At 41.5% G+C, this 27,411-nt stretch overlaps 1 protein-coding gene across 1 annotated transcript; it reads left to right on the top strand.

The window, feature by feature from the left end:
* Positions 1-18,169: 18,169 nt before the first annotated feature.
* LOC135408033 (dual specificity calcium/calmodulin-dependent 3',5'-cyclic nucleotide phosphodiesterase 1C-like) lies at positions 18,170-27,215 on the top strand (the record flags this gene model as incomplete). Its single annotated transcript, XM_064643402.1, has 4 exons — positions 18,170-19,426; positions 20,285-20,467; positions 22,657-22,723; positions 27,099-27,215. Coding segments are annotated over exons 1-4 (573 nt in total), but the record flags the coding sequence as incomplete, so codon positions are not given.
* Between the last annotated feature and the right edge of the window lie 196 nt (positions 27,216-27,411).

The raw sequence follows: 27,411 nt of genomic DNA, 5'->3' as shown, positions 1-27,411 counted from the left end.
CCTCTTTTCCAATCCCAGGGAAGACAGAATACTGTTGTAATGAGCATAGATATTTCAGAAAAACATATAAGTCTCTTGTTATCTCAGAGATTATAGTGAGAAGGAGCATGAGCTATTGGATAGGTTACTAATTACTAACTCAGAGACTAAAGATGTTGATGAAATGTGGATAAAAGGAAAGTTACTAGGGGTTGTTAATTCCTAGAACTGAACCTGAGACAGTGAAAATTTGCAACACTGCATATTTGAGATAAAAATTGCTTATTGTCTAGGGTGACCCACATAACTTGTGAAAATGGTCTCTGTCATCTGAAGGATCTATAAACCAAGTTTATGTAATGTTAATAATTTCAACTTAATTAAGTAGATCCACACCAAAGTTTTGGGTTTTTTGTTGGTGGCTATTAGACTGTATTACTTGTCTGTGAAAAGTAACGAGAAAGATTTTTGTTCCTCCTTGTTCTTGTGTGGAGTCGCTGGGAAAAAAGTTGATCCTTTCATTGCATCTTTGAGAGGGTGGAGTACAAAGTTTGCCACATCTCCTCTCAAATCTTTCCCAAATTTCAGAAACTTGGCAAGAATAAATGGTCTCTATTGTTTTATTTTAGATTTTTCACACATTTGAAAGTCAAGATGAGAGCAAAAGGGTCTTATATTTAAATGGGATTTAAGTCAGAGCTGTTGTGCACAACAGTTTTTTAGTAGGCTTGTTTCTGGAGCCAGTACATTACAGTGTATTCTGTGAAGTTTTCTATTTTCATTTGACATGAAACATTACACTTACAGGCATGTAAGGCTGATTCATTTACTCTTATATTGATATTAATTTGTTTTAAAGAGAAGAAAACCATCGGCAGTCATAATTTTGGTCAAAACTTAAAAAGTGCCCTGAAGTGGTCAGGGAAGTGGACTAGATGATTGTTGTAGGTCTCTTCCAACCGAACTATTCTATTCTAAAAAAAACCCAAGTTGGAAGTCCATGTAAACAGCAGAAATGAGATAGTCTCATTCATGCTGAGAAAGTAAAATGGTGTGTCCAATCCTTATTATTAATATTCATTAAGGAATTAGTATTGCCTGTGACCTTCCACTGAAGCTAACAGAATCAATGATCTTAAAGGTCTTTTCCATGCTTCTTCTCTCCAAAGAGAAGACACATTCAGTTGTACAGCTTCCTCTTCTCATTGCACACAATACAGATGCGACTGTCTGCTTTTAGGACATCTGGACAGTTTATTTGCTAAGTTCCAGACCTCTGAGATGTGTCAAACGTCCGTTAAGTCTCTGTTTTGTTCTTAATGAGAAGGATTTAATTTGGGGAAGGATTAAATGGGAGGAAGACAACTTCATTTAAATCTAACTTTCTGTAAGATTGTTTGACCAAGGCAATCTAAACTTTGACAGTCCATCTGGCTTTAGAGATCATTAAACGAGAAAAATGGCCAGTGCTCTACCTCTATACTGACTCATGGATGGTAGCAAATGCTCTGTGGGGGAGACTAGACCTATAGAAAAAGACCAGTTGGCAGGGCAGTGGTAGTAAACCCATCTGGGCTGCTGAATTGTGGCAAGACATCGCCACCTGGGTACAGAGGTTGATTCTCGAAGTATGTCATGTAGATGCACACATACCCGATGTTCTTCAGGCTCATGAAGAACATTGCAAAAAAGGACAAGTGGATAGAGCTGCCAAGATTGAAGAGACTCATCTGGGTCTGGATTGGCAACATAAGGGTGAATTATTTCTTGCTTGGTGTGTCCCTGACACCTCAAGTCATCAGGGAAGAGATGCAAGCACAGATGGGCTTGTGATCAAGGGGTGGACTTAACCATGGACACTATCCCCCAGGTTATCCATAACTGTGAAACATGCACTGCAATGAAGCAGGCCAAGTGGGTAAAGCCTCTGTGATATGGTGGATGATGGTCAAAGTATAAATATGGGGAGGCCTCGCAGATTTATTACATCATGCTCCTGCAAACCCACCAGGGCAAGTGCTATGTGCTTACAGTGGTGGCAACAACCACTGGAGGCTGGAGACATAGCCTGTGCCTCATGCCACTGCCCAGAACACCATCTTGGGCCTTGAAAAGAAGTCCTGTGGCAACATGGCACCCTGGAAAGAATTGAGTCAGACAATAGGACTCATTTAAAAAATAGCCTCATAGACACCTGGGCCAGAGAGTGGTTATTGAGTGGGTATGTCATATTCCCTATCATGTACCAGCCGTTGGGAAAATTGAATAGTACAATGGACTGTTAAAAATCACATTGAAAAAAGTAGGTGATAGGACCTTCAAAAATTGGGAATTACATTTAACAAAGGCCACCTGGTTAATGAACACTAGAGGCTCCAATAATCAAGCTTGCCCTGCCCAATCAAAACCTCCGCATACTGTACAAGGGGATAAAGTCCCTGTGGTGCGTATGAGGAAGGTGTTAGGGAAGACAGTGGATTAGTCTGCCTCAAGGAAAGGCAAGCTCATCTGTGGGATTGTTTTTGCTCAAGGTATACTTGGTGGGTAGTGCAGAGGGACTGGGTAACGTGGTGTGTACTTTAAGGGGATTTGATTTTTGCGTGAGAACAGCCTGTCTTTTGAATTGTATAATGTCTGGTGCTGAATGGCACTGCCACTGTATACCATAACTACCATGGACAATGAGTTTTGCTTGCTCCAGATGCACCAGTTGTGAGCTGCTGATGTAGCTTGCAAACAGCTGACAGCCCACCAGTCCTCCTGCCCTGCAAGACATCTAGGACAGATAGAACCTACAGTCATGGACTAAATGAATTCAGACATCTTAGAGGTTGTGTGTATTTATATATTTAGAGAGAGAGGAAGGTGTAGGATCTGGGCATGATGTAGATGGTGTAGAGTAGTGGATAATGTCCGAATTTTGGCCGGGACAGGGTTAATTTTTTACAGTAGCTGGGAAGGGGACATGGCCAGACGCTAATGCTATTCAATACCATCTCATGTTGACTTGCAAGGGCTAGGAGTAACAGGCTCACTCTCTCATTTTTGGGGCTGTGTAAAGTGTGGTGTGGTGTGGTGGGAAAGAGCCAGTTGGTATTTTGTTACATTTTTCCATGTAAAACGTTTCTTTGTGTGATAGTTTGCACTCTAGGCCTTCCTGGAGACCAGCTTGTAACCAGGAAGGAACTAGGAAGGTGACCACGGAAGTATTCCATGCTGTTCCTTTACGTAACTTGAGGTATAAATAAAGCCAACGGGAGGGACCTCTCTGTCTTCCTTTCCGGCGAGGTTCGAGAACGGTGGGTCCCTGTCTCGGTCTTGCTTATCTGGAGCTGAGGCCTACGGTGACTGCTGTTATCTACCACGCGTGAGGGGAGAGTGCTGGGCCGTGTCCAGTCGTCCCAAGGGAAGTGGTGAGATTTTGCCAGTTCTTCAGTTTGCTGGCTACTGGGTTTTCGGATTGTGTAGACCTGTTTTGTGTTTGTCCCTTCTCGTCCTATTTTTCCTTTTTCCTTTCTCCCTTCCCTCTTCCCTTTAGGAAGCTGTTTAGGGTTTCTGGGTTTACAGGTATATAATATTCTCACTGTATATATCTGTTTCATATGTAAAATATATATTTTTGCTATAGCTTTGGCTGCTTGGTTGTTTTTCTTCCCTCTCTGGGAAGCAGACCCTGTTGTCAAGTTTTGGAGACTTGGCAAGAAGCCAGCTCGAAACTTGCACACTTTGTCTTATAGCTTTTGTTATTAATATTGTTGCTGTTACTTTTTTTTTTATCTTCTCGCTGTTTACTGTAAATTGTTCTTATCTCAACCTGTAATCTCTGCCTTTTTTCTCCCACTGTAGGAGATGGCGGGGAGCAGCTTGTGGTTTTCTTTTCAGTGGAGAACTAAATTGGGGAGTGCCATTTCTAAACCATGACAATAACACAAAATCTTTGGCAAACATCAACCGGCCTGTCTCTAGTGGGGTCAGTGATGGTGACTTCAAGTGCATGCAGCTGCCTTCTTAGGAATCTAGAGAAACTTAGAGGTCCAGTAGAGTAAGCAGAAGTTTGCCAAACCCTATAAAGAATGCTGAGGTCATATGGGAATTTGTCATTGATCTGTGCCTGTCTCTTGCCATAGCTGATGTGATATAAGTGAGTTATAGCCTTTGTCTGTGTCTTGAGAAATGCTGATGGCTGAAGGTGAAAGGCCACTGAAAGGAAGTGGCCTCAGAAACTACTTCTCCATCCTTTAGGACCAGTGCTCTTCAACATCTTAATAAATTACTTGGATGCAGCACTTTGTAGGACCCCAAGTCTCGAGCTACCAAGGGAGTTTTACTTTAAAAATATAAAAGGCTCCAGAAATTCACCTGCTGAATTATTACAAGAGCCCTCGGTTCTTTTAACACCTTAAGAAAGAGTGCATAGGAGAAAAGCTACACACTTTTACTCAAGGGGTACTTTACTGATAAACTCTAGGAAATAAGAGATCTTGTCAAAAGTTTAAAGGGTAACATGCAACCAAAACAAAGCATTCCACAATGCTAACGCATTCAACTTAGCAAAATCCAACCAATTTGTTCCGACATTACCTAAAATATTAAGAAAGGAGATTAAGAGAAGAAGAAGGAGTAAAGAAAGAGAAAAAGAGAAGCTCATAGCTCCCACCGGAGTCCTGTGAGAGTTCAGCTTCCACATGGCCAGACGATAGGTCTCAAGCAAACATGGAAATCACCAGTTGCTGGTTTTATGTGCTTTGGCCCCTGGTGGCCACTCCTCCCAGATGGGACTTCAATCCCACTGGCCACTCTGGGGCTCTGGGGTGGGTTGAGGGGTGGTGCTCCCACTGTACCAGTCAGTCAGAGGTTGGGTAAAGGGTTACAGGGGCATGGTGTGGGCTTGCTCCTGGGCTGCCTTTGTCTGACAGCTGCTCCAGGGCTGCCCAGTGAGGCTGCAGGGGCTGGCATGTGGGACAAAGCTTTACCTCACCTCTATGAAATTCGACCTGTCCCCCTTCCCCCTCCCTCTCACCCCTCCAAATTGTTCCAATCAAGCGTCTCACAGGCTTGAAGGAACACTAAGTATGTTTGCCCATGACACTGAACTGGGAAAAGCTGTTGATTCCCTTGAAGGCAGAGAGGCCTTGCAGGGAAATCTTGACAAATTAGAAGTTTAACAAAGACAAGTGCCAGATTCTGCACCTGGGATGGGACAACCGTGGATGTATGTACAGACTGGGGAACGTGACTCTGGAGAGCAGCACTACAGAAAGGGACCTGGGGGTCCTGGTTAATGGCAAATTGAATATGAGTCAGCAGTGTGCTCTGAAAGGCAGCATTGCCAGTAGGTCAAGGATTGTCCTGCTCTGCTCTGCTCTGGTGCCGCCTCTCCTTGAGTACTGTGTTCAGTTTTGGGCAGTATAACGTAAAAATTATATAAACCTCATCTTGGTCTACATCTTTCTCACAAGGAGTAGTGGAGGGGCAGGCACCAATCTCTTCTCTCTGGGGACCAGTGATAGGACCTGAGGGAACAGCATGAAGCTGTGTCAGGTGAGGTTTAGATTGGGTATTAAGAGATTCTTCACCCAGAGAGAGAGGGTGGTTGAACACTGGAATAGGCTCCCCAGGTCATTGGTCATGAAACTAAGCCTACCAAAGTTCAAGAAATGTTCGAACAACATTCTTAAGCACATGGTGTGATTTTGGGGAATGACCGATGTACAGCCAGGAGCTGGACTTGATGATCCTTGTGAGTCCCTTCCAACTCAGAATATTTTATGATTCCTTTCCTTACTGTACATTTCTGAAGATCAAATAGGGACATATTCCTACCTGAAGCTCAAACTGCATATGGGCTCTAATCTGCACTTGTGTAACTGCCTTCAGAATTCCTAAAACCTGCTCTGGAATGTAATTGACCTTGTGAACTGGAAAGCATAAGGTAATTACAGACTTTCTGCCTTTGGATATTTTAAAGGTAATAGATGGGGGACAACTAAGGCTACAATGAAATATTTTGAAATTATCTGTCGAACTTCTCCCTGATGTCTGCTGTGTGCATTAAGGAAAGAGTAAGTGTGGTGCGTACTCTGACATTCAGATCTGCACAAAGCAATCTGTTAGGACTGTTTTGAAGAATGACCTTGTTGAAGGACCCAGAAACGTGCTAATTGTTGTTTCAAAGAAAAATATTCCATCTGTATAAAACAAAGTGCAATGAATAGTTTGGATGCATCAACACTAAACTGATTGTATGTGTTAGTCATCTCAAATGAAAATTTAGACTTCTCTCTCTGGGAATCACAGAATGGTTTGGGTTGGAAGGAACCTCAAAGATCGTTTAGGGGTTTTTTGTGGTTTAGGAATAATACTCCCCAAATTAGCGCTCCCACTGACACTCTCCAAACCGTGTGGTGCTCGATCACTCCCCTCCTCTCCCTCCCCCTCCCCCCTGCAGCAGGCTGGAGAGGAGAATGGGAGGCACAGAAGGTAAAGATCACGGCTTCGGATAAGAACAATTTACTAGAAACAGCAATGAGATAAGAAAATTAACTATATCAGCAACAATACTAATAACAAAAGTATACAAAAGAGAGAGAGTGATTCACATGCAAAGTTCTCACCGTGGACCCCGACCCTACTGCAGCCATCCTACCCCAATCAGAAGAGACCCCTTCTCCTCGGAAAAGACTCTTCCCCTCTGTCACAGGTTTGAAAAGATATGTTGGAACTTTCTTTTTCTTCCATAGGGTCCCGTCACACCTCCGCCCCCCCCGCCATCGGCTTCTTCCGAGATGGGGAGAATCGGGGAGTAGGTGGGGGCGGAGCGGAGCCGCACGTGCGGGGCAGCGCTGGAGCGGGGAGATGGGGAGGTCTCGCAGGGAAGCACGGGGGCCTCAGGGATAGCTGGGGAGTCCTTTGGTCGGGGGCTTTTGGTTTGGTCCGGGACCAAACAGAGCGGGAGCCCGGGTTTTGGCCGCCTCTTTCTCTTTTCCTGAGAAGAAGTTTTTTCCCCATGGGACACCTCGCAGAGAACAACCAAGAGAGAGAGACCGACCCATCTCAGAGCGAGGTATTCTGCTTTCAAGACTTCTTGTGGGAAAAAGCGACTCCTTCATTATGGGCTGCGAACACACGTGGCTGCAAGCAGCTTTTGAACTGTCGGGACAGTCCTACCTTCCCCCCCCTTCCCGGGTTGCCGCGGGTTTCTTCTCCTCTTCCCCCCCCCCCCCCCCTCCCCTCCCGCCTGGGGATTTGGGATTTTGTTTTACTTCTTCTGAAAGGTTTTGATTGCACCATTTGTTGTTTATTCAGATTTTTCTAGCCATCCTGTCTACTGCAAAATTAGCCTTGTCCTGGCCAGAACCAGGGCAAGTTTCAATCCCTCTACCATAGGCACGGACTACGTCAACTAGATCAGGTTGCTCAGAGCCCCATCCAACCTGACCTTGGATACTTCCAAGGGTGGCGCATCCACAGCTTCTCAGGGCACCTTGTTCCAGTGCCTCACCATCCTTACAGTAAAGAATTTCTCCTGTATATCTATCTCAAATTGCCAGTTTTCCAGTTTGAACTCATTACTCCTTGCCCTATCACTACAGCTTTTGATGAAGAGTCCCACTCTGGCTTCCCATTCAGGTACTGGAAGGTTGCTATGAGGTCTCCATGAAATCTTCGCATCTCCAGATTGAACAGCCCCACCTTTCTCAGCCTGTCTTCATAGAGGAAGTGCTCTAGTCCCCTTATCACCTTTGTGGCCCTCCTTTGGATTTGCTGCAACAGTTCCATGTTGTTCTTATGTTAAGGGCATCAGAACTGTATGATTTTCCAGGTGGTGTTTCAGGAGAGCAGAATAGATGGGGAATCACTTCCCTTGAGCTGCTGTCCATGCTCCTTTTGATGCAGGATGCGGTTGGCTTTGTGGGCTATGAGCACACACTGTCAGCTCATGTTCAGTTTTTCATTGGCCATCACTCCAAGTTGTTCTCTGTAAGGCTGCTCTCAGTCACTTCTCTGCCCAACCTGTAGGTGTGCCTGGGGTTGCTGCCACCCAGGTGTGGGACCTTCCACTTTGCTTTGTTGAACTTCATGAGGTTTTCATTGGCCTTCCTCTAAAGTATGTCAAGATCTTTCTGGGATGGCATCCAGTGTGTCAACTGCACACGGCTTGTTGTCATCAGTGAACTTGCTTAGGGCGCAATCCCACTGTCCATGTTGCCGACAAAGAGGTTGAACAGTATCAGGCTGTTCAACACTGACCACTGAGGGACACCACTTGTCACTGGTTTCCACTTGGACAATGAGACATTGACTGGAAATCTTTGGGTGCAGCCATCCAGCCAAGTCTTTATCCACCAAGTGTTCCATTCATCTAATCCATGTGTCTCCAATTTAGAGACAATGAAATCATGCAGGACAGTGTCGAACGCTTTGCACAAGTCCTGGTAGACAATGTCAGTTGCTTTGTCCCTATCCATCAATGCTGTAGCCCTGTCACAGAAAGCCATCAGATTTGTCAGGCATGATTTGCTTTTAGCAAAGCCATGTTGGTTGTCTTTTTTTTTACAGCATAGTTTCCAGGAGAATCTGCTCCATGATCTTGCCTGGCACAGGGGTGAGACTGACTGCTGTGTAGTTCCCTGGGACTTCCACTTTCCCCTTTTCAAAGATAGGGGTTATATTTCCCTTTCTCCAGTCATCGAGAACTTAGTACCTGACTGACACGATTTTTCAATAGTGACTTAGCAAATTTGTCTGCCAGTTCCCTCAGGACCTACAGATGAATCTCACCAGATCTCATAGACTTATGCACATTCAGGTTCCTTAGATGGTCTCAAACCTGATCCTCTCCTACAGTGGGTCTTGATTTTCCCAGTCCCTGCATTTGCCTTTCTCAACTAGGGCAGCATGGCTGGAGCACTTGCCATTGAAGACTGAGGCACAGAAGTCATTGACAACCTCAGCCCTCTCAATATCCAGGGTAGCCAGGTCTCCTGTTTCCTTCTGGAGAGGGCCCACATTATCCCTACTCTTTCTTTTGTTAGCAACACACCTGTAGAAGCCCTTCCTGATCAGACTCAATTCTAGGTGGGCCTTAGCTTTCCTAACCTTGTCTCTAGCTTCTCATACAATTTCCCTGTATCCCTCCCTCCCAGGCAGCCTGTCCTCACTTCTACCTTCTGTAAGCTTCTTTTATTCCTCTGAGTTTACTCAGCTGCTCCTTATCCATCCATGGACACCTCCTGACATTTTTACCCCATATCGTCCTTTTTGGGATGCGTTGCTCCTGAGCTTGGAGGAGGTGTTCCTTGAATACTAGCCAGTATTCTTGGGCCTCTCTGCCCTCCAGGGCTCTATCCCACTAGACCCTACCAAGTAGGTCCCTGAAGAGACTGAAGTCTACTTTCTTGAAGTCCAGGGCAGAGAGTTTACTGCATACCGTTTTATTATGTTATGCATATATTTTGTATTTATAGATGTTTTATTTCAGGTACCTATTTTTAATAATGTAAATTAAAAAGTGTTAGATTTGTATCTGATGTGTTATAACAGTTTTTTTATAAAAGGCAACAGTGATTTGAAAAGGCTTAGTTCTGGAAGACTTCATTTGCTGGTTTTGGATCTCATTGTCAACAAATTCAGTGATCATACTGTGATTATTCAGTTTCCCCAAAAAACTAATTCACACATCTCAAAAAGTAGTAGTCCACCAAAAGGAAGGCTTTCTTTGGGAATTACCAATTAGAAGATTCCTGATTGTGAAAACAGAATATGGCAGCCTTTTTTTCTCTCCCACATCTGAAATTTATCCTTGTTCAGCTCTCAAATTTATTCAGTGGAAAGAGTCATCTCACCTCTTCTTAGCTGTCTGAAACCACAGTGACCACCTAAGCTCATCTTCTGGCTCATTTCTCTCATTAGTGGAGGAAGGAAGGCACATCAAAGAGGCAGTGCATCCTTTCAGAGGAAGTAAATGACAGTCAACTGGTTTATCATAGCTATCTATCTCCAGTGACTTCCATGAGCATGTGTGCCTAATTTCTATAAAGAGTTAGTGCTAGGTGAAGTGGTTGACTTGAATAAAAAAAACAAACAACACCATGGCCAAGACTTTTTACTGCTTATATTTTCTGATTTAGTTCCCAAAGTTCAGACCCTGGGGGAGGTGTTTGCACATGGAAGGAGAGCACACCATTTAGAGTCTTCAGTAGCAGGAGATGGAGACAAGGGGAATTCAAAGGATGTGGTGCTGAGGAAGTGCCTAGGTTGTTCTTTTATTGAAAATCTTTGAGTAAGCCAAAGTTTGCTAATGTTTTAGGCACACGACTTCGTTTAATAGGCATGAAAGAATTTTTAACTGTGAAGTAAAAATACAAACTATGTGTGACTTCACTTACAGTTGACAAATGTGGTCAAAATTTTATTTGACTCAAGGTGAGCTGAAACAAGTTGTTCACCATCCTGCCAAGGCCACTGAACATGTTGCATTTTCATGTCTCTAAATAATCAAAAAATAATTGATTACTTCAAATTTTTAATTTTTAATTTTTTTTATTCAGTGGAAGAAGGATATTTTGGGAAACATGAATAAGGCAAAACAATTACTTGGGAAATTGCATGTAGCTTTTTCCAGTGTAGCAGTACTGTATTTGTGTTACAGGATGAAAATTGTGTGAACAATTTTCTTTACATTTCTGTGTGTTTCACCTTGGCATGGCTGGGTGCAGATAGTAAAAAATGCTGCGCCACTAATATGGCTGCAGGCCTTGTGCCAAGATGCCTAGGAGGAGTTTTGGGAGGTGAATAAAGTTTTCTCATCTCCTATGACCACCTGTTGTGGTCCAATTAGCAGTGAACAGAAGAGCATGTTTTCCTTATGTAACCAATGTTGTGTGAACAAGAAGCTGAGCGTCATGAGCACTATATAATCTGTCTTTCTCCTAATAAATCCGACATTTGCCTGATCATATTGATCCTGGAGCAATCTGTCCATACCCTTCCATCGAAATATTTGCTCTTTGTAAACACGTTTTTTCTTCCTCTGAATGTTGTGACTTGCATTTTTTTGTATTCGATAGTAGTGACAGAAGATAACTATCTAGCCTAATACAAATGCATTGGGTCACAGGCTACCAGTCACTCTATTTTCAGTTGCATTTTGAGGATTACTGCTTGAGCTGGCTTTCTAGATTGTGTCTTTTCCTTGGTAGTTCACACATGCCTTGTATGCAGAGCCTTAGATTAAGATGTAGCAGATTGTGGAATGAATAATACGTGCTAACTGCTGTGAAAAGAGATGGTGAGCTTCCTGGATTACTTTCTGTGTATACTGTACCCTTCCCACCAATCCCCTGTTTGGGTTTCAAAGGATTTGAAAAACTGTGGAGGCACCTGTTCACCCAGCTGATGGAAACTGCTGCACATGTGCATTATACCGCATAACCTCATGCTGTCTGCTCTGGATACTTTAGGGCAGTGTATTCGCTTTGCTGTGTCTTTACATCACAAGTGGACAGGTACTGTTGCAGGGCATCTGACAGGCCTTATATGTGTTCACTGCTTAGCTGGTCTGCACATGCTATCTAACTCTTTTATGACTCCAGAATATCACATTTATCGAGTTTGTACATTGTAGTGAGATAACACACCTATTTCTGTGTAGGAATTCTTTGATAGAAATATAGTTCATTGCACAGTGAACATTTGTTTCTCAAACCGGCTAAAGAGTTTACTACCAGTAATTATGGTGGTTTTCCAGAGAAGGGTGAGGAATGTACTGTAGGTCAGAAGGCAAGGTTTTGTATTTCAGTTCAGCAGATATTTGTCTTTCCAGCCTTTAGAAGCAACTCTTGGTCTTTTCGTGTGTGTACAGCAAAGCTGGCTTTTATGCAATTAGGTCTACTTCTGATTATAATGTTGTAAATTTCTAAAGCTTGTGGTTGATTTTATTTATTTATTTTCATTTTTTTTAAAAGCTATTTGAGCTGGCTATCAAAGGAATGTTATCACAAATTAGTCCAACTGTTAAGTCCAGCACTGCAAAGCCCTCACTAAACCACATTCCTAAGTAATTTCATTGAACTTGAGAATTATTTCGGCCACCTTGAAACAGAATTTTTCAGTTAATATACTTGCCTGGATGCCCTTCAGTCCATTTAGGACTATTTAAAAAAATAGAGATACATGGAATACATTAAAGACAAATGATACCAGGCTCTTATTTAGTACAGGGAGCAGATGCTGTGACTCAATGAATCAGCAACAGTTATAGATAATGGATGGTAAGATGAATGCAGTGTGATGTTTTTTTCACATGAGAGTGGCACATGGTGTGACAGGGTTTTATTATAGCAACAGTACTGTTTTTCCAAGTGATTGATGCACATAGTATTCTGCATAATCTTCTTCGATGAAAAATGTTGGTACCATGAAGCACTAACACTGTGCTGTTATTCATCATGAATTTTGAATGACTTGTGGCATAAAGCTGCTGGATAATTATATTAATGAAATAAAAGTCAGGAAGAGCCAAAGGTAATGTTCTTCCTGCAATATTGATTCCTGTGTACAATATTTCTGGTAGCTAGTTAAGGGGTCACATCTGCAGACTCCCCATACACGGGATGAAGGAACGAGGTGGCATATGAAAAAATACTTATTGTTTGGATGCGAAAATGGTTTTATTTATTTTCTCTTCCTCCCCTCCGGTATTGGCAAGGAAAGCTGGGAATGGATAGGAGGGATCAATGATTTAGCTCTAGGAAGGAGGCAAATTCATCTTCCATGTGTGCTACCTGAGGCTGGAATCAGCCTAAAAAGTGAGGAAGCACATTTCCTAGCTTTGCTCATTCAAAGAAAATATTTGGTTTTGTGTTGCTGTTAACACCTGGTGGTGCAGTTATACAGCAGAGGGGTATGGGAGCACCAAACCATGCTTCTTTCATGGGGCTGAAGTTACGCCATGGATTTTCTGGGCTGGATTGGAGGGAAATATGTTGAATGCTTTCCACCTGGTTTACAGAGATGAGAAGTTGTGCTCAGTGTATCTGTACATCACTGATCTTCCCATCTCCATTCTCACATCAGGACTGAAATATTGAACAATACTTTTGTTTTTCAATTGCTGACAAGTGGATGAGAGATCCATCTCCTGGAGATGGAGGCTCTGCCTGTTGCTCAAGATTCTTTGAAAAGCTAAATATGTAGCTGTGTGTCAGCAGCACCACTCTTAGCAGAAGTGGCATTTGTGTGACCTAGCCAGAGAAATGATCGATATTTTTTATGATTTTTTTTTCTCCATAGGCTCACTCTTTATGTTAGGAAAAATTGGGGGGAAGGAAACCCAGCTTGAAAGAGCTGTTGGTGCAGTGTGCACAGGCAGACTGGCTGCTCTTCAGCTCTTCCATGAAATACAGCCCCATGGAGACTTGATTTCCTTTGAAAGCACTGATGCCACAGGGACATTGTAATGGCAAGGAAATACAGATACTCACTTCATTTTAAGAACTTCATGCGTATGTCTACTATAGGAGGTTAGGCTCCTACTACTTCAAACTAGGCTTGAAAATCATTCTATAGATTCTTTAGATCCCTCTACTCAAACACTCTGGCACCATATTAAAAACAGCATCCAGCAATCCTCTGAAGCATTTTTAGGGTTCTCCTTCAAGATGAACAAGGACTAGTTTGATGAAAACAATCAAGAGATCCAGGAATTGTTGAGGAAGAAGAGATCTGCTCACCAAGTGCACCTTGCATTGCCATCCTGTCACGTAAGAAAAGCAGCCTTTCGTCTTGCATGCAGCAAGCTCCAACAGAAACTCCGTGACATCCAGATCAAGTGGTGGATCATCTAGCTGAGAAAACTCAATTATGCGCAGATACAGGTGATCACAGAGGATTCTATGAGGCCTTGAAAACAGCATACGGGCCTACATACCAAGTCCAAAGCCCTCTACTCAGCGCAGATGGTCAAACGCTTCTGACAGATAAAACCTCCATTCTGAATCAATGGTCTGAACACTTTCAGACTCTTTTCAGTACTAGCCGTGTAGTTCAAGACTCAGCTATTCAGTCCATCTCACAACAACCAGTGAAGAATGAATTGGATACTGCCCCCTCTTTGGGAGAAACCCTTAAGGCCATACAGCAGGTGAAAATTGGCAAGGGAGCTGGGGTTGATGGAATTCCACCTGAAATCTGAAAACATGGGGGCCATGCATTCCATGCTAAATTTCACGAGTTTGTGGTGCGCTGTTGGGAACTAGGTGAACTACCATCAGACCTTCGTGATGCAGTCATCATCACTTTGTATAAGAAGAAAGGAGTTAAATCAGACTGTTCAAACTACTGGGGTATTACTCTGCTCTCCATTGCTGGCAAAATCCTGGCAAGAATACTTTTGAACAGATTAATACCCGCTATAGGAGAAGGAATTCTGCCTGAAAACCAATGTGGTTTCAGGGCCAACAGGAGCACCATAGACATGGTATTTGTTCTCAGATAACTGTCTCTATGTAACCTTTGTTGATCTCACCAAGGCTTTCGATACTGTGAGCAGAAAAGGTCTATGGCAGATTTTGGAATGTTTAGGTTGTCCCCCCAAGTTCCTTAAAATGATCATCTCACTTCATGAGGATCAGCATGGCCAAGTCAGATATGGTGATGCACTTTCTGAGCCCTTCCTAATATCCAGTGGTGTGAAACAAGGCTGCGTTCTTGCACCAACCCTATTCACTGTCTTTTTCAGCATGATGCTCCAAAGGGCCACGGCAGACCTCGAGGATCAGGATGGCATCTACATTCGATATCGTACTGATGGAAGCCTTTTCAACCTAAGGCGACTGAAGGCCCACACTAAGACCCTAAACCATCTTGTTCGGGAACTGCTTTATGCTGATGACGCCGCCCTTGTCACCCACACAGAAGCAGCTCTGCAGCGTTTAACATCCTGCTTTGCAGACGCTGCTGAGCTCTTTGGGCTGGAAGTCAGTCTAAAGAAGACAGAAGTTCTCCATCAACCAACACCTCAGGAAGTCCCCCATCATCCCCATATCACCATTGGCCAATCAGAGCTCAAATCAGTCCAGCAGTTTAATTACCTAGGCAGCCTCATCTTCTCGGATGGTAAGATTGACGGAGAGATAGACAACAGGTTAGCAAAGGCATATAGTGCTTTTGGAAAACTCCATAAAAGAGTATGGTGTAATAAACACTTCAAGAAAAGTACCAAGATCAGTGTTTACAAAGCCACTGTGCTGTCTACTCTTTTATATGGTTCCGAATCATGGGTCATCTACCGCCACCACCTGCATCTCCTAGAACATTTCCATCAACGCTGTCTCCATACAATCCTTAACATCCACTGGTCAGATTATGTGACCAATACATCTGTTCTAGAACAAGCACCAATCACGAGTATTGAGGCCATGTTGATGAGAACACAGCTGCACTGGGCAGGGCATGTCTCCAGGATGAAGGACCACCACCTCCCTAAGATCTTGCTTTATGGTGAACTTGCTACTGGCTACCGCAAGAGAGGAGCCCCGATGAGGTGCTGTTCAAGGCACGAACCCCACTCAGACACGAACAAGTGCCAGAGCAGAATTACCGTTTACTCAAACTGCCAAGGTTTAAATACCACACCTGAACATGTCACGTGACCCTCTAACCAATGACAATCAAATATTGTCTGAGAACCCGGGAGACCACAACTCCCATGGTTCATTGTTACATTCTTCCTGCCACATCTCCCCCCTCTTTTTATTAACAAGTTGAGAAACAATGCATTTTTAACATTCTTATTATAACCAATCTTATTTCAACTAATTATAAAAAACAGGGCCTATCATCACAAGGCCTTTATTGAACTGTTTACAACTTTATTGGTTCGTGCAATATTCAAACAATCTCAAGTTACCCAGGGTTTGTAGGTGTGGATAACCTTTTATCTGAGGGTGACTTTGTGTAATGGCATCATCTTTATTTAAAAGGGAAATGTGTTGGGTTGTAGATGTGTCTGACGTGATGTTGTTTGAAGTAGTGTTTAAGACGTCTTGCTATAAAGTGTACTTGCGTTCACACACACATACATGCGTCCACTCAACTTTCTCATTCATACTCCAGTGGCTACCATTTCATTCTCCCTTACACATGCACACTTAAACCCTTTATTGCGTTTGACTCATGGAGTTTTGGTTCTGTATTGGTTACTGTTTATGTGTTTCTTTTGGTTCTGTATTGGTTACTGTTTATGTGTTTCTATTGGTTCTGCATTGGTTACTGTTTATATGTTTCTTTTGGTTTTGTTGTATCATTTATTGCTTAACGGCGCTGTTCTGTAACGGTCCTCGGCTCCAGCAGCACCGCTTGCTGCTCTGTATGGCATGGTCTCAACTGCAGCCATGGGTGCTGGCATAAAGCCAGCATCTCTGCCCGCTGCCATGCTCATGCTGTCAGCCCCTAAGCTATGCTCCTTCACACCACACGCTGCCACTGCACTGTTCCCCTCAAGGGTTCCCCCTCCTCCCCATCCTCTCTGACTAACGTGTATTCTCCCCCTGCCCCACTCGGTCGAAGGGGGGGCTGGGGTTGAAGGGGGGGGGTTGAGGGGAAAGGAGTGAAGGGGGGGGAAGTCCACCCTCTCGGGTGCATTTGCCTTTCTGTAGTGCTTATTCAAGGCTATCATAATGTCTTTCCATGTAGCCAAATTCTTGAGGGCGTCTGTTTTTCCCTCACTCGTTTTTTCAATAATTTTGTTCCCTATTTTCCTCCAAGATGACACTTGACAAGGTCCAGTCAGAGGTAGTGCAGGTTCATGCAACGAAATCCAATATAACAAGTCCCATAACTTACTTTCTTCTATGGTTATACTCTGTTCTTGTAAAAGTTGAGAGATAGCTTCAGCTGTTTGTTTGATTTTTGGAGTATTTCCCTCCTGACGGGTAAACTACCCTCCCATATTCGCCAATTTTTGGTTACCTCTGTGCTGAAGCTCTGTTGTCCTTTCTTCTGGTCCTTTTTTCTTCCTTTTTTTGTTCCTTTTTGCAGAGGTAACCCAGCGCGCTGAATTCTTTCTTTTCTTCCTTTTGGTTTTGGTGATATGGACACCCCCGGACAGGTTCCCCAGAGCTGCTGCTCCTGGTTGCCGGTAACCTGCTGAAGTCCCTGTTCGGACGGCCATTTGAGGTGCTGTTCAAGGCACGAACCCCACTCAGACACGAACAAGTGCCAGAGCAGAATTACCGTTTATTCAAACTGCCAAGGTTTAAATACCACACCTGAACATGTCACGTGACCCTCTAACCAATGACAATCAAATATTGTCTGAGAACCCGGGAGACCACAACTCCCATGGTTCATTGTTACATTCTTCCTGCCACACCCCGAAGAGAAGATACAAGGACTCCCTGAAACAACATCTCAACCTCGACCATATTGATCACCATAACTGGTCTACTCTGGCCTCCAATCGGGAGACCTGGAGACACACCATCTATAACGCTGCTGATGCTTTTGAGAAAGCACGCAGGATCACCCTTGAGGAGAAAAGACAACGCAGAGAGAATCGTGTCTTGCGGAATATACCACCTAAGGAGTCTTTCTGTTGTGCCTTTTGCAATTGCACATGTCTATCTTGCGTAATGTGGATAGAGCCTTTCCAAAATCTTCGTTCGTGAAGCCTAGCCATGACAGTTAATAAAGTGAAAGCAGACACCTATATTGGGCTCTAGTTCTGAATTGCTTTGGGGAAAAGGCTGTTTTACTCCACAGAATACAGAAAAAGATGAGGAAGAGTAGTCTCCTAATTAGAGGACAAATTATAGGTGACATGACTGCTCCTCTACATTTTTGCATCTTGAACAGGACAAATTAACAATTGATGATTTCTGCTACACTGTTAAATATATATTTGAATGTTTATTTAGCTTCTGTTTAACAAGGAAGAGGACATTCACAAAAATGTTTTAAATTCTCAAGTCTTTATCCCATTCTCCTTTTAACGGAATGATAATTTTCTTCTAATTATAAGCATGCAAACTGGATTGTTTGAAAATATTTAGATTTTGCTCCTTGCCTTTAGATTTTATTCTTCTCTTTCTTCCTTTCTTTTTCTAATTTAATAGAGTGAAAAAGGAAAAGAGAAAAGAAAATTACACAAATATATTAATTGTCTTTGACAGATGAGACAATTTTTGCACAAATTTTTGTTTTCAAAAAGTCTGTTCCCCCTTACAACAATAATAATAATCTGATAAAACTTCCATGAGTTCTGTTTAGTATAGACAGGATAGTCTAAGGGTGGCCTCTTGATCTAATGAAAATCATAGCATTTTCTAACCTTGTATAGTATTTCTATGGTAATGTTCCTGAATATACTCTAATGCAATTTTGCATATGTATACATCAATCATTATGAATGGCTATTGTTTATTAACAGATACTATTCAAAAACTTACTCCTGTCTTATGGCTGGATTGAAATTGTCCTCTGAGCTCCTGTGTTAATTCCACATGATTTCTATTTTAAATTATCCAACTGGTCAAGGTAGGTGATTGTCCTGCTCTAATCTGCACTGGTGAGACCTCACCTTGGGTACTGTGTGCAGTTTTGGGCACCACAGTATAAAAAAGACATTAAACTATTAGTGAGCATCCAAAGGAGGGCTACAAAGATGGTGAAGGGTCTGGAGGTGAAGCCTTATGACAAGTGGCTGAGGTCACTTGGTTTGTTCAGCCTTGAGAAGAGGAGACTGAGAGAAGACCTCATTGTGGTATTCAAAGTCCTCATGAGGGAAAGCAGAGAGGCAAGTAATCTCTTCACACATGTGACCAGTGACACGACTTGAGGAAATGGCATGAAGCTGAGCTGGGGAAGGTTTAGTACCAGGAAAGGGTTTTTCACCCCGAGGGTGGTAGAGCATTGAAACAGGCTCCCCAGGGAAGTGGTCACAGCATCAAGCGTGCCAGTGTTCAAGAAGCATTTGGACAATGCTCTCAGTCACATGGAGTGATTCTTGGGGTGGCCTGCATAGGGCCAAGAGTTGGACTTAATGATACTGATGGGTCTCTTCCAACTCAGCATGTTCTATGATTCTATGACTGTGATAACTTGCAGACTTATTTGAGCCTAAATGCATTGTAATGTTTGCTTGGCATCATTGTAACTGATCTTTGAAAAGTGATTTTTGTTGATTTCTTGCATGTGGCTTCAAGAAACTTGTAGACTTCCAAAATTTTCACTTGTCAAGCATGTATGCTAGGTTTCATGATGGGAACTGGTACTCACTGTCAAACCTATTTCTCTTTATAGTCATCAGATTTTTGTTTTGCTTTTTTTTTAGATTGCGGTCTTTGGTAAAGCAATTAGAGAGAGGGGAAGCTTCGGTTGTAGACTTAAAGAAGAATTTGGAATATGCTGCGACTGTTCTTGAGTCAGTATACATTGACGAAACTAGGTGAGTTAACTCCAGACATCAGCACTCTTATATCTAGTACCAATGACACAAAATTGTAACTTAAATGTCAATTGGGAAATTTGAGCCAAGATTTATTACTGGCAGAAAATATGTTTTTAATCATTACAATATTGTATTCTGTGTAGAGCAGATCTTCAGTCCTTGGTTTAAAAGCTTTTTTAAATTTTGTGGGGCAGGGAAGGAGATAAAAAGAAATCATAAATGTAATATACATTCTCATGGAGAAATGTTTTCATAATAATTGTGTCCCACTTTTTCTGAAAGTTTCTAAATTCCTACTAATTTATTCTTTTTGAATAATGTTAAATCTTTTCGCTTGTATCATATCTTTGAAATTAAAAAAAAATTTACTCCAGGTCATGATAGAGGTAGACTGGTAAGACATTGCAGAGGAGTTCCTCTTTCTGTTATATGCCATTTATCCAGTGGCAAATGCACTTGTGGAGTTGCCACAGATGATCAGAATGGGAAAGGAGAGGACTGTGTGTTACTAACTCAGAAGTTAGAAATGACCATAAATTACCTCTGAAGGGCAGAAAGTTTGGAAATATTGATGAGCTGAAGATGTGAAGTCAGTGAATGATTATGTAGCTGTGCTTCAGAAGGCTGATACTTCTTGTTTGTCAGCCTAGTAGTGAGTTTTACAAAATGAAATTTAAGTATACAAGAGAATAAACAAACTGTTGAAGACTTATATAATTGTATTTGATTAGGGATGATAAACCAAAGGCTTTTAACAGCTGCTTTAATTAGAATATATGTGAAGGGTTTTTTTCTTAATGATGTTGTAGTGGTCTCTAAGGGAGTCTGTTTACCGATTGTTCCTCACCCTTCTAGGCGTTTACTGGACACAGAAGATGAACTCAGTGATATTCAGTCTGACTCTGTGCCCTCAGAGGTCCGTGACTGGTTGGCTTCTACCTTCACGCGGCAAATGGGGATGATGCTCAAAAGGACAGAGGAAAAACCGCGGTTCAGGAGTATTGTCCATGCAGTGCAAGCTGGGATATTTGTAGAAAGGTGAAGTAGGATGTAATTACTTTGTTCTAGTAAGTGCCCAGGTACCACAGATTTTGCACAATTACAGGAGGTGGAGGACAGTACCTTAGGGCAGAAGACCTCAGAGAACTAGTAGGTTACTCTATTGAATGAAGAACGCTTTAATATGCTTCTAATGATGTTCCTACACAGATTTGGATAACACCTCAAAATCTGGGATTAAGTAACAGATTGCAATCTGAAACAGTTCTGTTTCATCTATTCTTAGTATAGTACAGATGTAATAGCACAGTTGGTGTAATTTTGACAGAGAATATGCATTTCTGCATAGTCCTTGGTCAGGAGAGACAGCATTCAATATTCAGTCAGGCCAGACTAAACTCCCCCTTGGCTCTGTTTACTTCTGTGGTCCAGTATTTCTCATGAAGAACTGCTAAGAAACAAAACAAAATCCTTTATCATAGTATTACTGGAAAGAACTATAGATCAAGATTGATGTGAAAATTTTAGAGTTCAGGGGGATTTCAAGCCATTGAGTCCTCTTAGCCTTCCCTGTTGCGATTTACATCAGAATCTGTTGCCAGAACTGATTATGTTTTCTGAACCCTTTAAAACATTTAATCATTTCAATTTGGACTCACTTCCAATCTTACCTTTTCTTATCAAGTAACAACTGTTTGCTGACTCTCTTCATTCAAGCTAGAAGGAGGGCTGGCACATATGAAACTGTCAACAGTCTTTAGACGGCCTGAAAGACAGCAGCTCCCAGATCCCTGGGAGAATTTTGTAACAGCAAAATTCAAGTCAGGAATGGAAGAGCAGAGCACTCACTGTTCATCAGAATTGCAGTGACAGCCTAAAAGCCCTCTGTGCAGGAGGTTGGGTGTATCAGAGAGCAGACCACGAGCCACACAGATACACAGAAGCCTCCTTCGGCATGATTATAGCCAATATTTTTATCTGTGCACCAGTTACTGTACATGTGTTAAGAGTGGCAGCAAATTGTGATAAGCATAAACCTGTCATTTTTCCTTGGAACAGGTTTCTCCTAGGTTTGACCGGCTATTTGTGAATTAACCCTCACTCTTAGTGGGGGACTTGCTTAACAAGGAAGTAAATTAACTGCTGCAGAGTAGGCTGTAGTAGGCTGTTTTGCAGCTTATCTGAATCACCGTGGCCCAAATGAAATATAATGTGGCACCAAAGGAGGGTTGTGGCTCTCCTGAGCTAAAGGAGAGGGATTCTACCTGAATTGTCACTTAAGGCTGTGGAGCTTCTGACTGGAGGGAGGAAGGGATAAGAAATTTTGTAATTTGAGGAATGGGTGAATATAATTCTTCAAAGGGGGATGACTTTTTTCAGGTCTGAGTACAGAACATGACAAAGAAAAATGGAAGTGAAGGAAGACTTTGCACAGCATCATTTCAGATGGGAGAGCCTTCCATCATCTCCTTTTACTCCAATGATGCCTGAGGGCAAAAAAGGATGACCTGTGAAAAGGCTTTTTAGCTATGACAATGCTTCTGCATTCACTAAGCCTGTTAAACACAGTGTGCCCTGAAAACAAGTACATACTTTATAATCTTTTTAAAATATGCTTTATAATCAAGTTTAAAATCTGCTACATACATGCTTTTAGTATGGTTACAGATGTTGATTTTTGCCTTGTTATTTCTCTCTTACTCCCTGAAACACACACATGGGGTGAACACCCAAAAGGTTTTATACTAATCTTGACAACATACAGACAAAAGTAACAGCTGTACCAAACTGGAGTTGATTCATTGCATACAAATGATTTCTGAGGAACATTCAGAATTAGCTTGCATGTGGGCCAGCAAGGACTAAGGGAACTGAAAGATCAGTACAGACACGTGCAATGGAAAATTGGGAACATCTTGTTATTTGAGTGTAGCCTTTCCCCCGATGAAGACCTTGTACTGGCAAATTCTTTGTCATGGCCTGCTGGGTAGCCAAGCCATGAGATAATGGGGAGCATATAGGCTCAAATTAGGCTATACAATAAGAATAGTATAGAGGATATTGTGCAAGTTAGGAACAAGATGGAAAGAAAAAAAAACAAATTGCAGTTAGGGTTTCCTGGGCTAAATAAGGTCTCCTGTAGTGGTCTGTTGTTTTATGATTTTTGTTGATTGCTTTATTTTGTTTAATTCTATTTATGTGTTGCCTTATCTATTTTGTCTTGGTAGAATGTACAGACGGACTTCAAATATGGTTGGCTTGAGCTACCCACCAGCTGTAATTGGAGTGCTAAAGGTAATCCCAATAAAAAGGTATTGAAAGGGGGTCTATACAAAGCATAAGATAATACTGTGATATTCAACTTGATAAAGGAGTCTTAGTACTTGGCCTTTCCTTCTCTCTGACATTAGTTTAGTTCACAGACATTAATCATTTAAGAGACCTAAGGGAATATCCTTTCAATAAAGGAAAGAACAGAGTTCAAGGCTGTGGCCATTTTCAGGTTGTGAAGGTTACAGCTCTGTTCTAGATTACAGTGATTAAATCAAGGACTTGGGAATTAATCACAACATCCCACAGGGAAGAAAGAAAATACAGATGGAGAGAGGTGGAGAAGGAAAAGGATCAATTGCTGTAAGAGAAGGGAATTTCTCATGCTTCAGGTCTTCAAGGTGACAATCAGTTTATGAATATTGACCCTTTTATGAGTTTTGAGGTTTCAGAGGAAAAATGATGCTTAAGGCATCAGTCCCCCCTTTAGAGATTAAACAAGACTCAAAGATCTTGTTCAATCTCTACATAGCACTAACTATATAACAAGCTATGCAGTTTTACACTAGTATGAATGGCTGCTTTATTCAGATTCAGCCTGGTAACCATGAAGTAAGTTTGTGAAAATAGACTTAATGAAACATCTTTAAGAATTACCAATGTGCAATTTAAACTTGTTGCCAAATTTCAGCCAAATCCGTAGTGCAAATTCAGCACTCACTTATAAAGAATGTCTGATGCATTTCGCTAAAGCCAAATGTAAATTTGGGTTTTGAACTTAATTCATAGTTCCTGACCATACTAAACAATACAAACAAGAGAAGCGAACTTAAACACTATTTTAACAGTTCTTGTAACAGTCTTTGCTGTTCTACTCGTCTCAGGAACAGAGGTTTTCTTCTTCCTGGGTGAAATTCATGGTCCTTGATGATGACTGTCCACGTTGGAGATGGTCTGTTGGACTTAAAAACAGTTCTTTCCATTTGGCTTGCAGGAGTTTCAGTCTTAGTGCAACATAAACTCAGTCCTTGGACTGGAACAGATGAGCAGGAGTGTCCAGCTTCACAGGCTTAGATGACATGATAAATCTCTGCAGTTCCTGCAAAGCAGATCTTAAAACATTAAACAATTCTACAGATAAACCTCTTTATGCAACTAGGGAGTCGATGAAGTGTGACTCTCCGTTTGATGACAATTTCACAGGAATTTTGGATCTTCGAATTCCTGCATTTCAATCTTCTGAGAGAGGAGCTTGTGCTTTTATCACATAAAGCAATTAACTGCCAGTCACAGATATAATAGGCCAGTCAAGAGCTTACCTGAAGCAGACTGCGTCTGGATGCAAACAGCACCCTGGCAGTGCCAGTAGCCCACCACAGAGAGCTTATACTCTCTGGACAAATTCTAGGCCTTACCGGGGGCAGGTTGTCCTGTTCCAACCTGTCCCAGACTGCAGTTAATCATCTTTACCTCATGGAGTAGTCTTACAGGGACTCCTTGCCTCCATGGATAAAAGCTGCCTCACCTGTTAAAATAGGTACATTTATAGACATATGAATATCAACAAAGCAATAAAGCTAAGAAAGCATTTTTAGCAAACTATTTAAGTAACTTAAACCTATTATTCCAACAACGATGTTACCGGATTGTCTCAAGGATTGTATGCAATGGTGCAAGCCAGATTTCTAGGGCCTTATTGGGGAGTTCACAAAACCAGTGCTGTAATTCCTGGTTAGCAGTCAGAAGCAGGATTCCCATGATGCAGTGTTGAACCTGCTAGAGCAGTACTGCTGCTTTACAGAAGCTGTGATGGCATCCAGGCAAAGGGTCACTCTGTGGTTTCTCGGCTCTGCTGCCTTTCACTATGGCATTGATGCCACTTTCTTATCCGTCTTCTGTTTCAGTGTAGGACTTCCTTTGCAAATTCAGGTTCACACACACACTCCTAGATGACACTAGATAAAAAGCATCTTAAAAACATAAACAGATTCCATAATCACATGCAAATTTTACGGACCCTTCATCAGACTGCTTCAGGAGAAATTCTTCCACAGGCTGCAGAGAGACATAGATGTTTACAAATTGTCGTTGGAACAAGATAAGTGCAAGTACAAACATTGCAGGCTTCGAAGCAATTCATGTAACAAAATCAAAAGCAATATAAGCTTTCAATTCTTAGCAATTAAGCTAACAATAAGCGAAGCTTAAAACAATATAAAATAGAAAATAACAAAGAAACACAATAATTATAAAATATGTATACGTTTCTGTACCACTTTTTAGTGCAAATTGATTTCAATTGTGTCAGAAGGCCTTTATCTACTCACTCCTGGTCTGGTGTTTTGCGTTTGCAAGACAGTTGAGAGACAGTTGAGACGTGTCTACTCCTGCATAAAGGAACAAACTCCTTTTATTTCTACAAGATAAGATTGCCTTACAGTGAATTAACTTTCAGCGCAGCTGACACATTATTTTTGAGGTCTTATGACCCAGAAGCAAATTACTATATATATGCAAGTTTTAAATTAATTTGCTTCAATGACCAAAATAAGTGATTAAAAAATACAAATGCCAAAAAAAAAAAAAGGAAAACACTTTAAATTGTCCAAGTGGTTGCCCTGGGCATTATTTTTCTCTCTCATTTCTATTTCTCGTTTTCTAAGCTTGTTCAAGGGCTTCTTGGTGGAACTTTTTAATCTCTTGGTTGTTTTTACTCTCCAATGCCTAATGAAAGTGTTGAAAAACTGTAATTTATGATTGCTTTTCTGTGACTTGGGCCACAAATCATCTCTGGAGAAGCTTGACACTGCATTCAATCTTTCAGCTCCTCACAGCTTCTAATATCAGCTGCTCGGCAAGCAAGTAATTTACTGGGATAGGTGAAAGAAGAGCTGAATATTGAGCATCCTTGATGTTCACTCGCTAATTAGCCTCTCTGTGGACTGTAGTGCCACAACAGGTATACTGAGCTCTATCTGTAATCAGCACTATGTGAGTAGGAAGGATCACCTCATGCTGGAAAGAGGCGGTAACAAAATATGTTGGTCTCATTCAGAACAGAGGAAGTCCAGTAGCTATATTGATGTATAGTGGGCCAACCACAAAGTGATTAAAATGTCTTTTGCATTGGACTTGAAGGCTGGTCTTGTGCCAGATGCAGCTACATGGTTGATCTGTATATCATTCTACTAGCTGTAACTCCCATCTGCATCTCTTTGTTGTTGGGATGAGAGAAAGTTTCTTAAAGTTTCAGAAACATCCAATTCTGAGATCAAGGAGCTTCATCTTGCTAGATTATGAGTGCTGTCAGCTCCCATGGCCTTCCCTAAAAGTTAATAATTGATAACTGCAAGAAGGCTTATACCTTATACTTTAGCTTTATGAGCTGGGAAGTGAGCTTTCCCCCCTCAATCTCTTGATATTAATGCTGATCACGCTGCAGCATTAATATGTCATTTACAGCTGATTGGAACTTTCCCGACGGTAATTAGGTATTTACTCTTCTATTATAAAGCTTGGGTTTTTATATAATTGTTAGCACATAATGTAATATTACCAGGATTTTCTTCTGCACTGTAGTTTTTTTGAAAACTCCACTGGACTCAATTACCTTTTTAAAAAAATAAGGAAAATTAGGATCATGTTCTTTGGGCAAGTTAAGATGCAATAATCACAGATCAGGATTAATATTCAAATCAGAAGCAATTAAGTTGCTCTTTGGGTCTAGCAAGATAGTCTTTAGTTATCATCTTCGATGATTGAACAGTAAGTGATAAAAATATGAGCTCAGGTGCCTGTATTTTTGTTTTACTGCAAAAAACCATATAACCTTATTCTGTTTTAAACATTAGTGAGGCATTGGAATGCTTTGCTCACAATACAGAGTTATAAGAACTCAAGAGGGACAGCAAAATCCAGAGGCTTCAATATCATTAAAAAAAATCTTCATTATTCCTCTTTTCTTCAAAATTATTTTCTTTTTTATAGGCATAGCATGTGGGTAGAGGACAGAGAGAGGTAAAATCAGCCCCAATAGGCCATCTCAATGTTTCAGGTACTAAAGCACACCAGAATTTTTATCTATTAGGATTCATCCTTTGGTGATTAAATTCTAGTGTAGAGAATTGCCATGTTTAGAATAAGCAAACAGCATACATGTTCTTAATGGAAGCTTCCTAAATGCAAGTCATACAATACTGATGAGTATACTGATACTGTGAGTATCCTGATGATTCTGCATTGGTTAAATGGAATTGAAGAATTTATTAAAAAAGAAAATATATGCTGACATCACTTCTCTAATTCTCAATTTGTAGATTGTGAGAGAAAGTGAGAGAAATTGAACTATTATGATAAAAAGGATGACCATATTAATTGCCTTTTCTACCCACTCTTGCAGAATGTTGACAAGTGGTCCTTTGATGTATTTGCACTAAACGATGCCAGTGGGGATCATGCACTGAAATTCATTTTCTATGAACTTCTCACGCGCTATGATCTGATCAACCGTTTCAAGGTCAGTAGTTAGAAGATGGTTATTTTCTTCCATCCTAGATTTTGTTCAACTTCCCTCTCATCCTGCTTTATTCCATTCAAAAGGCAATTTTAGTGCTCCTTGAAGATTTTTTGAACACTGCACTTTCCTCAATAAGCAAGACCAGATGTGATTTAAGTAGTACTTTCAATTGCAATGGGACACCGTGAAGTAGATG

Source organism: Pseudopipra pipra, unplaced genomic scaffold (genome assembly GCF_036250125.1).
Source record: "Pseudopipra pipra isolate bDixPip1 unplaced genomic scaffold, bDixPip1.hap1 HAP1_SCAFFOLD_131, whole genome shotgun sequence".
NCBI classification, from domain to species: Eukaryota; Metazoa; Chordata; class Aves; order Passeriformes; family Pipridae; genus Pseudopipra; species Pseudopipra pipra.
This window is presented reverse-complemented; position numbering and strand designations above follow the sequence as displayed.